Genomic DNA, 14,175 nt, shown 5'->3' on the forward strand with positions numbered 1-14,175 from the left:
TAAAACCAATAAATAAAAGGCCAACACTGGAGCGAATGGGCTCTATGCACAAATAGTTTTAAATGTGTGTGTGTGTGTGTGTGTGTGTGTGTGTGTTTTCTTTGGGGAATAATTGTTTACATTTATTACCTGTTTTAACAGAATCATTTAAATAGAAAAACAATGATGTGCGTCTGAACTAACATGAACTCATCTTTAGCCGCTCTTTTTATTAATTTGTCATCATTTTCATTTTTCCGAAAAATAGTTTCGACACCAAACATTGTTGTTTTAACTCAGAAACGTTTAAAGTAAGTTCTTGGTACATTCGAAAAATCCATATAACTTATTTTTAGGTTAGACCATGTCTAATAAACAGGACACGACTCTTATTTTGTTTTTGCTTAGTAACGTCATCACGCCGCGCCGCGCTCCTGCTTCTGTTTTTATCCGGCTGGAGAAAGGTTTGTTTTAAACAGTTTAATCACACAGAAACAGTTTAACAATTGTTATTAATATTTTTAGCAGTACAACATGAATTATGTGCTGCTGGGTGTATTATTGCAATGCCTTTCAAACACCAATGAAGGCTATTTGCGTGAGTAAAGCGCGTTCATTCCTATCCGCGCATGAAGGAAAAGCTGCGTCTTATTTCGCTCTTAATATCAAGATCTGCTTGATCAGAAATCCAGTCACTGAATATCCGTGACGGCAGAAACAGTTTTTAGACAGTCCAAGTGGACTGAATCAAACGCTTCTCAAAGCGATTCAGTGATCCGAGTCACCGCGCGGCACCGACTCCTGCTGGTCAAACAGCGCAGGCGCAGCAGTTCTATCATTACAGTGGACATATACTGCGTTCAGGTTTCAGTTCAGTAATTAACACAACTTTGCCTGTGTTTTTAAACTCGTTTATTGTGGAAATGATATGAATTAGATGTACAGTTCACCCACAATGTACTCTCCCTCGAGTGGTTATAAGTGACATTAGCAGAAGCGGAAATGATCTGTCCCTCAAATAATAACAGAAATGCAGCAAATAAAAAGTTTTTCATCCCGAAATTGTCTAAATGGGCTGATGGTTGATCTCTGAGAGCTGTTCTGTATAGCAGTATGTCACTCATTTGCTTCTCAGATTGCTTTTCTTGATTAAAACACTGTTGAAACCCTGTCATTGTGCTTGTCATTGTGCTTGTCCTCAGCCCAGATTAACCTCCTGCTAATTCAATGTGTAAAGGCTCTTTCAAAGTGATTTTAAAAATTATTGTAAGAGATATAAATGCAAGGCCAGGTTTACAGTAGCTGGAAATATATTTCTTTTGATCCATAAAATGTCCAGCCGTTATCAGCGTGCAGTGAATCTTGGGACATTCGAGGCCGTGAAGGATCCACCGGTTGTGTGCTTCATTACCTGGGAACCGGAGGACGTGTTTGGAGGCTGTGTTTGAAGGAGCCTTTTATTTTTTTCTAAATGAGACCGCATTCATCGTGCCGTGATGACGCAGCACACTTCAAATGCATCCTGAGGATGCAGCCTCTGAAATGGGACACAGCTACTGAACCGTATGAATAAATGCTAGTCTTTGTATGATGTTTTGAGGAGGACAAGCTTAGGTCAGGCCCTGTCACGTTATTTATAAGTGTAAATGTACGTGTCTGGTAGAATGACCCATAAATCTTCTGCTGAACACAAGATATTTTGTAGAATGCTGAAACCATTGTCTTCCATAGTAGGAAAAACTAAACCGATGGACGTCAGCAGTTACAGGTTATCTTATCGTGTTCAACAGAAGAAAAACCTAAACTGGTTTGGAGCAAGTGAAGGCTGAGTAAACGAGGGCTTGAGACTTCAGTTTTGGATGAACTGTTCCTTTAAGGCCATTAACTCTCATTCTGATTGGCTGCTGAGCTGGAGAGCTGATGAGGCAGTCAGAGGTTAGGGTTTGGAGTTATTCATATTTATGTTGATATTTTCTCTCCTCTGAAACTCACAGAGACTCCATGAGACCCGTGAATGTGTAATTCTGAAGATGGCGTTGATTAAAGAGGAATGTGAAGACGTGAGGATTGAAGAAGCTTTCAGAGTCAGAGATGAAGATGCGGAGGAACAGACAGGTTGGTTTTCCTCATCTGATGCTCGCAGCTCTGCAGAAATCACACGTGTTTTAATTATAAATGGTTTTATTTGACCTGAGCCTTGTGTGGACACAAATGACCAGATAACACAGAGGCAGCCCGTACTACACAAATATTGTGAACAACATTAAACCCAGTGTCTAACATGGAAATGGTCATATTGATAGTATTGATATTGATAACACTAACTACACATGGTGAGGTGAGGTGTTTGCTGAAGATATGGGGAAATTCCCCTAAACAGTGTGACACCGCTACTACTCGCACAAACACACGTCATCATGTCGCTAGCACACTCATGGAGCGGCCATTCTCAACTCATCCATATGGAAGTTGAGTGTAATGCAGTGTGTGATCATCAACACTGATCTACTGTATGGATGAACTGAAACACTCTGCTGAGCTCACATCATGCCATGAGACGCTCACTATTGCGTCTGGTGTTTCTGACGGAGCGCTGTGACATCATGCACTCCAGCACTAAGTGTGGCTGTCTCGTAACACAAACAGCACAGCGCACTGCTCTGATGTCAGCTAAACAGCAGACTGTACAAGTGTGGCCAGCCTAGCATGCAAACAGTAGTGTTGGACTGTATTTGGAGGATTGCTCTTCATTTAGAGCTGGAAAGTGTGTCAGCCTTTGGGTTTCGTCAGGTGTTCATCTGGTGGATCATGCTGAAAAAGCAGGAAGCTGTTCTTTATTTATGTAGTGCTCATATTCATGAATATAACCACAAGAGAAGAAGATTAATGCCGAGCTCAGACTGCAGGATTTAGCCGTGTCACAGGTGTTTTCACACTGCATCTCTCTGGGCTGTTGCATTCAGCTGTTTTTAATTCAGTCAGCTTTGCGTTTAACGAAAGATTTAATAAACTTTTACAGCTGAGAACAATGGTTTGTGTCTTTTTTGTGTCAAACAGATAAGCTGGATAAAGCACATGCAGGACGGTTGTTTTTTTAGAATAAACCCCTCAGTCAGTGCTTTGCATTAGGCTGCAGATATGCCTGTCAGCCTTTATTCTGCAATAAACCCCTGGATGTGCTTCATCCCTGACTGAATATCTGTGTAATATGTTGGGTGGTAATTTTAAGGCTGTCGGTGACATTTTGTCATGAACACCACACACTGTAAATGTAAAGATTCAGTTGCTTGTTCGTATTAAAAATCCTTCTTTTCACATTTGTAAGTGTCAGTTTTGCAGTCGTGTTGCTGTTGTAGATGGAGTGTTCGGGGGAAAAATCTCTCGTAATACCCAAAGTTTGTAGTGTGGTCCTAAAAAACCATCACTTGATGGGCTGTGTGGCTCTAACCCTTACTCATACACCTCCAAACAAAAAGAATAGGGACAATCTTAAGGCTGATTTATACTTTTGTCTGGTGCCGCGTGGTGGACCTCCGCTGACTGCACGTGTATCTCACAAAACGAACGAGGCTTTTATACTTGATGCATTCGCTGTTTGTGATATTCTTTACAACAACAGGGGGCGCTCAAAAGACACTGAGCGTAAAATCAGACGAATAAACAGAAAAGTAGGAAGTTTCCGGAACTACGTCATATCGTTAATTTCACTCCATACTTTTAAACTAATTATTTTTACTTTTATTTTAATAATTATAAAGATTTTTATAACCATTCAAGATTTCTAAATCAAACTTTGATGCATCACTTGCTTTTGGTCACATTTCAGACAGTTAAAGTTATCTGTATTAGCTACATATTAAAGCTAAATATCAGTGACAGCAGAACATGGGCAGCTCTACTAATATAAATGTTTATTATGGCAAGGTAAAATGTACACTTACTAAATAATAGAGACGTTTTATGGATTTAGCCCACTCCATAATTCGCATTACTGTCTGGCTAGTTTGTGTCCTCTGCTTATGCTAAAAAGACAATAATGGTCCAACATCCCTGACATCAATCACCAATAAAGCCCAGAGAAACAGGGCATCAGTATCCTGTAAACCGACAGCTTCAAATTCTCCCTTCCAGTTATTAAAGGAATAATTCAGTCTCTTCATTTTAGTTTTGTAACTGTTAAATTGTTTTACATTCAAACTGTGCTATACACATCAGAGTAAAACCTGGTGGAAACACAGATTCTGTGATTGTGTATCCGGGTCTCCACTGTTGCCATGGCCTGTGTTTTTTGTTTTAATAATCTCATCCCTCAAGTTTCTCTAAACATTTTAACAAAAACTCTCCTCCTTTTCCACGGCTGTTGCGATTTCTTGCCAGGAGTTATTGGTCATCTGGTTCTCCCTATGATCATGCATGAACGGATCATAAAGCTGTGTGTACAGTTGTACTGTTTCAGACAAAACCTCTTCAAAGTGTTTCATATTCAACTCAAATCAAACGTGGCGCCACACGGACTGTTTGCTCGAGTCAAAATAAGTTTGTGCGCTCTGCCAGCTAAAATCATGCCATCTCGAAGGTTCACTTTGGGTGTGCGCAGCATCACATTCTCCATGTGCACTCAAGCTAACAACCAAACCAGTCAAGTATAAACCAGGCCTTAACCCTTCAGGTGAATGTGCAAACCGATAGCCAAAGGGAAGGGCTAAGAATTAGGGATTTGGCCTTAATCTGGGCTTCATCTCTACTCGTACCTGCTTTTCCCTCAGATCTGCTGGTGCTGAAGAAAGAGACAGAAGATCTGGAGGACACTAAAGGGAAAGACCCGTTCGGGAGAGAAGAACTGGATGACACAGAAGAGAAAGACCTGTTAGAGGAGCGTCAGGACTTCACCAGCACACACGCAGCAGCTGAGGAGAGCGAGGACTCCATCAGGTTGTGCTGTCCGCAGTGTGGAAAGAGCTTCAGCAACAGGGGGAACCTGAAACTGCACCTGATCGTCCACAGTGGGGAGAAGCCCTTCATCTGCCGGCTGTGTGGAAAAAGTTTCTCCAGGAAAGGTAGCCTGAAGACACACATGAGCATCCACAGCGGCGAGCGGCCACACACCTGCTCACAGTGCGGACGCACCTTCAACCTTAAGGGGAACCTGCGGGCTCACTTCAAGGTGCACACCGGCGAGAAGCCCTTCACCTGCGCATGCTGCGGAAAGAGCTTCACACGCAGAGATATCCTGAACAACCACATGACCGTCCATCTGCGGGAGAGCTGTGTGACATGCCACCAGTGCGGCATGAGCTTCAGTAAACACGCTAACCTGAAGGTCCACATGAGAATCCACACATGACGGAAGACTGAGACCATCGACAAGCTTTCGGAGATGAAGCGGCTCTTTATACAGCTGTGGAAACCAGACAGAGATGCCTCTGAACACAGCGCTCAACTCAACACCCACTCTCAATCTGACCTCTGAACTCGACTCTGAACTCTTGAACTCGGAGTTCTTGCACTGGTCGGGTGTTTTTTATCAGATGCTGATGGTTTGGAGGCACTGGCTGCAGAAGGACTAGACTATTCAGCTTAATCAGTGCTGTGTTTACAGCGGGGATGGACAGTAACAGAAGTGTGGATGTAGAGAAATATCTTCATTCGCCTTACAGACACTCCACTCAATCACTTACGACTGCATGACTGACACTGTGCTTTAAACGATGATTTATCAGGAGTCAACAGAGAGTAATAAACCACATATGATTTATGTGTCCGATGGCCTTCCAGCTGCAACCCAGTGCTGGAAAACACCCATACACGCTCATTTATTCACCATTGTTGGACAGTGGGGGAAACCAGAGCAACCGCAGGAAAACCACAACAACACTGGCAGAAATGCCTCCTGCCCAGCCGCTGAGCCTCTAGAGCAGGGGTGTCAAACTCAATTCCTGGAGGGCCGAAGCCCTGCACAGTTTAGTTCCAACCCTGCTCCAACACACTTACCTGTATGTTTCAAACAAGCCTAAAGGACTCAATTAGTTTGATCATGTGTGTTAGTTAGGGTTGGAACTAAACTGTGCAGAGCTGCGGCCCTCCAGAAACTGAGTTTGACACCTGTGCTATAGAGGAATAATATAATTGGTAATACTGTGAAAAATCTCCTTGCTCCGCTACTTCATTTAAGCAGGAGGGCAGACCATTGAAAGTCTTTAGCTGCACAATAACAGCTACAGATTCTGGAGGAGCAGGACAGTAGATGTTTTAGGGGCTGATGGCACTGAACACGCTTTCTGATCTGAGAACATGAGCTGCACCTCACTGCGTTAAAGCCATTTGGTAAAGAAGTGTGATGCTCGAGCGTTGATATTCCAATAACTGTAATTTTTAATAATGTTGTAATATTGAAGATTTGTGAAGTCGTACAGCTCTAAATAATTGGAAACAATGACCACTAGTCTCTCCTCCATCTTTAAAGGTCTCCGTAGTCTACATGACAACACAAACTCTGCTGTCACCTCAACAGAACTGCTTCTGCTTTCATTTGATTGGAGAATAAAACAGACTGATGTAATGTGCTTTTCTACACTAAGAGCTGCCTTTTTTCAACCACAAGAGCATGCTGGGCAAGATAAAAAAAAAAAAACATTGGGCCCACTGGTGTAAAAACAATAAGAAGAATGCACAAAAAGACATTTTAATATGCAAGTGTACACATTTTTACTAACTGTAACACGTTTAACCTGTAATACACGTCAACATATTTACCCAGATTTAAACAACTAAGTTTGCAAGCCACAAACACTCATTTAAAAAATAAATAGTATATGATTATGACATATAAAACATGAATCAAATGCATTTTTGTTAATGAATAACATTCAAATATATGCATAATTAACTGGAATAGCAGGAGACATTTGTGCTTATTTCACTCTGAGATTTACAGAAAACTCTGCATTAGATGCTGGACAGCGGGTAAGATAAGATGTTGACAATGAGAAGGAAACCTGTGTGTTTTCAGCAGGGTGAATTAGTGAGGTGGAAATATACTAGATTATATAATGAAACATGCTGAATGTGGCCTGTTTTTCCTCACATATCACACAGTATTTCTGTGATCATGCGCATCACTGCATTTATTAAAGCGAGTCCTAATAGTGCACTGCTAAAGCCACACAGCAGAACACACCTTCCCTTTCAGCTTTTCTTTTCTTCCTCTTTTCAGCTCCAGAAAGACGTTGTTTGGACGTCATTTCATTGCAAAATAAAATTGGATTAAGATTGATTAAAATAGCAAAGACACTTGTGACATTATAATATTCACGCTGATGTTGTGTTTTTATTATTGTTTTCAGCTGTTTGTTGTGTGTGATTGAAGCTTTGTTTATACTTCTGCGTCAAGTGACCGGCGTAACCATTGGCGCATGCAACTCCCGTAGCTGTGCATTTCTGCGTGCTGTTGGTCTGCATTACACTTCTGAAACGCTAGTGGGCAGTGAGGTGTAAATGTTCCTCTGTGTCGAGTTTCTTCGCTGCTGTTTTGCTTTTCCTGAACACTTCCTGGATGTACAAGTGGCTCAAACTCGCTCATATTGAGGCAGGAACCAGCGGACGTGCAACAACTTTAACCATGAGGTAAACACAGAACAGAACGGAGCGATTCTTTTTATGAAATGTGGAGGTTATTTTTTATACTGTGGTTGTGAATTTTATCACGTTTAATGGACTTTGCGCATTGATCGCGTGTTATTGACTGAAAAACACACATACACACATTCATGGAATCGGCAGAGAGACGGAGCGGATTATAGGGTCGCACAAAGTGACCATCTGGACGCTCCCTGATCAATGATGCGGAGTGTGTGGGACTGACCCCTGATCAGCGCTGCAGTTTCAGCCTGAGCTCAGATTATAAGGACACTCCAGGCGCCTGCTAAAAACAGCCAGAAAACACCAGCGTGTCTGAAGACCCTCGCCTCATTTCACTTCATTTTATCCCTGAAATCGTACATCAGTCCATTTTATACAAGTTTTCCTAATATTTATCCATTATTTATTTATTTATTTATTCAGCTTCACCTAAAGCTGCACGATATACATGGTGTCAGCCTCGATTTCTCAATGTGTGCATCCACAACAGACGGGATCTGCAGTGTTGAGTCTGGATCATAGCTGCTATATGTCAGAGCCACAAGAGCTTGCTGGAGCTATCAGTCCTTTAGGGGAGGGGCTATCAGTCCTTTAGGGAGGAGCTATTAGTCATTTAGGGAGGAGCTATCAATCCTTTAGGGAGGAGCTATCAGTTTGTTAGGGAGGAGCTATCAGTCCTTTAGGGAGGAGCTATCAGTCCTTTAGGGAGGAGCTATCAGTCCTTTAGGGAGGAGCTATCAATCCTTTTGGGAGGAGCTACCAGTCTTTTAGGGAGGCTCAAAGGACCATGACCATGAGTCTAAAGGACTGATAGCTCCATTATTAGGGAGGTTGTGGTATTTGATTAAATATTGTGAGGGCAAATTAATGCTTACATTACAATGAAATGCACAGATATATTGTTTATAATAATTAATAATAATAATTGCAGAATGTTCACTTCAGTTTCTGCTCACAGTCACCATTAGATGAAAGCAGTGTCACAGGGAAAGGTGAACAGACAAAAGCTGCATTTACTGCTGTTAGTTAAACCCAGCTCAGAGACACGGCCAATACTGTTTCTATATCAGTTTTATAGTCTAGGTGTTTAAGGACTTATGTTTATTCTTTATTTATTATGTTTATTAATATTACTTAGAAATGTGAAAATGTAATCCTGTAATTAGCCGTGTTCATTCTTTTAACTGCATAAATTAAATAATTTTACTGTGTGTGTGTGTGTGTGTGTGTGTGTGTGTGTGTGTGTGTGTGTGAGACTGATTAATGATTAATTAACCTTCACAACCACTGAAAGTGATGAGTTGTAAATTGGTTGTCGTTTAGTTGTGGGGTCAGTGGCTGGATTAGTGTATCAGCACCACCAATAATCCTCTCTCTCTCTCTCTCTCTCTCTCTCTCTCTCTCTCTCTCTCTCTCTCTCTCTCTCTCTCTCTCTCTCTCTGAGTGTGTGCAGTCTCCGCTTCTGCGCCGGTTCTCAGCTTCCGGCTGCATTTCAGCCCGTTTATCAGAAAAACACGGCGCGCTCGTGCACGTGCATTTGATGTGAACGTGAGCGCGCGCGGCTCGGCCAGTCGCGGTGTGTCGGTGTGGATGGACTTTCAGCAGTGGGGATGTAATAAATGCTCATTAAACGACATCGATGGACGGATCGCGACTCGACGAGCCACACCAAAGGTAAGATCCGAGCGGGTTAACTGCGCAGAAATGCTGGAGGTGTTGCTGATCCCAGAACAGCTTGTCTGATGCGGAATGGCGCAACTGAACACAACTTGCAGAGCAGCTCTGTCCTCTGCTGGCTTCATCGATCAGCTGTTATTAGCATTATATCGAGGAGCATTAGATCAGAGCTGTCATCATCATCATCATCATCATCATACTCCAGCTGTCCGTCTTCTGTCATCTGCAGATTATTCTGTATATGCTGTTCATATCTCACCCGCTCATATCAGGCATAAGCAGCGGAATAAAGCGAGTTATCGATCATTCGAGACTGACATGAAACTGAGACTTGGTCAAGTTGCTGCATCATGTCCGGCCGTGGCTGTAAATATAAGGGAAATACAGGTGGTGAAGGTGTTTGGTCAGATGTGTTTACTCCTGAATGCGCCAGCAGTAGTTTCCCACATCTAGTCTGGCATATTTGAGCAGATTCAGATCATTAGTGTGGCATTATCAGATGATCATACAGTCACACAGCGCAGTCTCCAAATGCCGTACAGTCCTGTCCTCCGCGTTCATCTCGCTCCATACCGCATCCCGCCTGTGGGAATGATCATCCGTCTGTACATGTCTTTATTTGTTTACCTGAAGCCTGTAAATCACAGTCATACTCAGCTCAGCAGATGTACTGTCCTCAGATCAGCTCTTATGTTGATGACGGAGCATCGTGTGTGTGTGTGTGTGTGTGTGTGTGTGTGTGTGTGTGTGTGTGTGTGTGTGTGTGTGTGTGTGTGTGTGTGTTAATGAGAACACGGGCTATCAGTCTAGTGCAGAGCAGAAGAAGAGGCTCGAAAGATAACGCAGAGCAGATGCTGGCCTCATTTGGCATTTTGCAGCACTGAGGATGGAGCTGTCCCAGTGTCATGAAGATGTGAAGAGCTCTTGATCATGACTGTCTGAATGATCTGAGATATCCTGAACACTGCTCTGCTGAAGGAAACAGTATGAGGCAGGATTTGATGCTGTTTAAAGGGACAGTTCACCTATAATCGACTGTTCCTCCAGGGGTTTCTATCCTTCATGATTTTAATTCTTCTGTTGAACACCAAAGAAGATATTTTGAAGAATGCTGGGAACCTGGGTCCTTTGACTTGCATATTAGGAACAACAAACACTATGGAAGTCAGTGACATTCTTCAAAATATCTTCTAGTAGTGTTCAACAGGAGAAAGAAACTCATACAGGTGTGAAACAGGTAAAGGGCGAGTAAACACTGAGTGTGTGTTCATTTCTCAACTCTGTCTCACGATATTGTTGACAAGTTTACAGAGCTGAATGGAAACGACCAAATGTGTTTCCCAGTGATGGATTGCACCTGGAAGGGCATCCGCTGCGTAATACATGTGCTGGATAAGTTGGCAGTTCATTCCGCTGTGGCGACCACGGATTAATAAAGGGACTTAGCCGGAAAGAAAATGAAAGAGTGAATGAGCTTCTGCTCAGTAATCTGTATCGTAGCTTCTTCCTGCTAAACTGCAGTGAGTGTTAAAAAGAGGAACTGAGAAGAAATAAACTTCAGCATTTATTTCATTTTTTAAATATATATATTCTTTTAGTTTTTTAAATATTGAGAAATGAAACACTATTTTTCCATAGAGCAAACAGTAAACACAAATAAAATGACCTAACCTGCCTGTAAACAAGTTCAACTGAAATGAGGGCGCTAGTGTAGCTTATTATACAAACAAAACCGTAATAGTTATGAAAATACAGAGCACTCGGCAAACAAACACGGCTGAATCTACTGTCAAGTTGTACTGTGCCGTTGTTTGCTACTAGATTGAGTGTCACTGCCAATACTTTAAGTTTCTTTTAGCGAGATACTCCTCGTGTACCGCCTGTGGCGCTGGTTGTTTTGTTGTCGTATTGCATTGTGCTGTGGCAACACTTTATACAGATTAACTGATTTTTTACTGTGACACTGAAACCAAAATATTCCCATATTACTGATGTACTATTTTCAGTGATATTAATTGATCTTAAAGCAAATGTCATCACCCCACCCGCAGCACTTTCCTGTTTTGTTTGTTTGTTTGTTTGTTTGTTTGTTTGTTTGTTATTGTGGATGTTCCGTGTAGTTCTGTTGTGCAATTCTGACGGACCCTTCATTTAAACATCTTCCATGTGTAATATGAGCATATTTACTGTACAAAACCTGTCAGTGAACTATGAGAGCAGAAAAGTTAATTAAAAATAATCGTTCATTAATCATAATCAAGTTAAAATGTTCAATTATTGGAGATTTTGATTTTAGGCTAAATGGCTCAGCTCTGCTCCTGAGTTTCCTCTTCTGTCTGATGAGCTGGGAGAATAAATCAGAATAAAGCTGCGCTGGGGCAGAAACAGCTGACTGTACTGAGACAGGTGAAGTGTGTGCGCATGTTTCTGCTTCTGTTTTGTGCGGCAAATTCATCAACAGGACACTTCATTAACAACATTAGTGTGAACTTCAGCTGTAGTTCAGCTGGGCTGCCAGTTCTTCTGCTGCTTTTTAAGTCAAACTGCTCTCTTCTATAAGACCACGGGTCTGTTTGAGAAGAATCTGATGGCATTTGACTGTCAGCTGAGTCCACGTTATTGGGGTCTGCCCTCTGTGTTGTGGGTTAGAGTCGACTCAACACTATAGGTGATCAGAACAGTGTGGTTTGGCTGGGCTCGGGCACACTCTGCGCTCATCCTACATGTGTAGCCTGTAGACTTAAATCCATATTTACTTTCCAATAAGTGTGAACTGTCACAGTTTAAGAGCATCTCAGTGGTCAGCACTGTGACCTCACAGCAAGAAGATCTCTGGTTCGATTCTCGGCTGGGTCAGTTGGTGTTTCTGTGTGGAGTTTGCATGTTCCTCCTGTGTCGGCATGGGTTTCCTCCAGGTGCTCCGGTTCCCCCACAGTCTAAATACATGCGCTATAAGGGAATTGATAAACTACACTGGCTGTAGTGTATGAGTGTGTGTATGGGTGTTTCCCTGTTCTGGGTTGCGCCTGTAAGGGCATCCGCTGTGTAAACTATATGTGCTGGGCTCCTTGACTCATGTCAGTGTTGTCATGTTGCAGGACTGGATCTGCACTGTGAGTCTCTGTGATGGGCAGTGTTGTAGCTGTGGAAATGAAGACGGTTACTGTGGTACAGCTTCTCGACGCTGCTGTTCTGCTTGTATCTGCAGACGTTACACCGTGTCATGTACTTGGGCGTGTAATGATATCCTGAACTCTGCTGTTCTGCGTTTGTTTACCAGCAGCACGGTAAGGTAAGACGCAGGTGCAGCAGATCTGCAGGTCTCAGTAAGTCCTGTGTAAGTCGCCCTGGAGGATCTGCTTCTATAAATACGGCCACAGATGTCAGCTAATCTTCTCTTTCTCTGAGTCTCTGACAAACTCACCACCGGCCGGCTTCTGAACACACATTCCCATTCCCCAAAACACCTGTCCACACACACACACACACACACACACACACACGATCAGTTCTTTCCACCTGTCAGACTGTTTTCTGGATGTTCATAAATAAGTGTTGTTACCGTAATGTCGTGACAAAATAAAACAACATTCCACATGCTTAAAGGCACAGTCCACCTAAAGCTGAACATTCTGTTATCATTTACTCTCTTTACGTCTTCCAAACCTGATACAAAAGCAAAAGAAGATATTTTGAAGAATGTTGGAATCTTGTAATCGTCACAAATAGGAACAACAAATACTGTGGATGGTTACTTGCTTCAGAATATCTTCTTCAGTGTTCAGCAGAAGACTCAGACATGTCTGGAAGAACTGGAGGGAGAGTAAATGAAGAGCCGGTGTTCAGTGGACTGTGCCTTTAAGCTAACAGGGGATCTAGTGTAGTGAATGGAGGCTTCAGGGGTGCTGATTAAACCATCTAAAGAAACTCGGCAGCTCCTCTCTCTCTCTCTCTCTCTCTCTCTCTCTCTCTCGATCTACACGCAGAGACCAAACCCATATTACACAACATGCATCTGACTGCAGACTACATCACTGTATAGCAGATGTCATTGTAGAAATACAACCCAGAAAGACCCCCACAGGAACCCCCCGGCAAACTATAAACACCTCAGCAACCACCCAGATCACCCCAAAACACCCTGGTAACCTAAAACACCCTGGCAATCACCTGAGAAACACACTGGCAACCACCCAGATCACCTCAGCAACCTAAAGCACCTTGGCAACCACCCAGACCATCACAGAAACACCCTGGCAACCACCCAGATCCCCCAGTAACATCACAGCAATCTATAAATACCTCAGCAACCATTCAGATCACCTCAAAACACTCAGAGAAACAGTAGCTTCACTCCAGAGCGTGACTAGTCCAGTTGATGGACTGAAGAGCAATGATGCGATGAGCGTGTGTAACGTCACTGCGGCCCCGCGAGCTCTTCCTCTGCAGTGACATCAGCAGGCTCTGTTTAGGGGCTTCAGTCGGAGCTCTGAGACTTTCAGGCTGATATGAAAGTGAGTGCATCAGTGCCGATGAGAGAAGAGGAAATCAAATACACAGAGGGAGAGTGTCAGCAGAAATGAGCATCAAACGAACTGCACATGACTCCTCAGCGAGCCTTCTCTGTGCTGTCTATATTTATTACACGGCTGTCTGGAATACTCCATTCTGATTGGTCAGTCATGACATGCCAAGGTGTGTTGTTTACAGATAACACCTGCTGAATAACATAGACTCCGTATATGATACATATATAATTCATGCTTTTTCATAAATCATGTTTTCAGCAGTTTTCATATTTAGGTGACCCTAGTTCTGCCGGCTCAAGCTCAGACAGTGAAATACGTGTGTGATTTATTAGCTGCAAAATTACAGCTCGAG

General features: G+C 42.8%; 2 protein-coding genes across 4 annotated transcripts in view; both read left to right on the forward strand.

The window, feature by feature from the left end:
* Positions 1 to 381: 381 nt before the first annotated feature.
* Positions 382 to 6,816, forward strand: LOC100149889 (gastrula zinc finger protein XlCGF49.1-like). Of its 2 annotated transcripts, XR_015517401.1 has the most exons (4): positions 382 to 443; positions 1,974 to 2,094; positions 4,746 to 5,899; positions 6,066 to 6,816. XR_015517401.1 is itself a non-coding variant. In NM_001386284.2 (3 exon segments), coding segments are annotated over 2 exon segments (663 nt in total). In that variant the 5' UTR covers positions 390 to 443; positions 1,974 to 2,009; the 3' UTR covers positions 5,324 to 5,972.
* A 2,242-nt stretch (positions 6,817 to 9,058) lies between these two features.
* The window catches only part of lrfn2b (leucine rich repeat and fibronectin type III domain containing 2b), a 55,539-nt gene continuing 50,422 nt past the window's right edge, over positions 9,059 to 14,175 (forward strand). For both annotated transcript variants that reach the window (XM_087297957.1, XM_087297958.1), the window contains exon 1: positions 9,059 to 9,291. The gene's annotated coding sequence lies outside the window, so the exon portion shown is untranslated. The remainder of the gene's footprint in view (positions 9,292 to 14,175) is intronic.

This window comes from Danio rerio, chromosome 20 (genome assembly GCF_052040795.2).
Source record: "Danio rerio strain M-AB ecotype USA chromosome 20, GRCz13ab, whole genome shotgun sequence".
Classification (NCBI taxonomy): domain Eukaryota; kingdom Metazoa; phylum Chordata; class Actinopteri; order Cypriniformes; family Danionidae; genus Danio; species Danio rerio.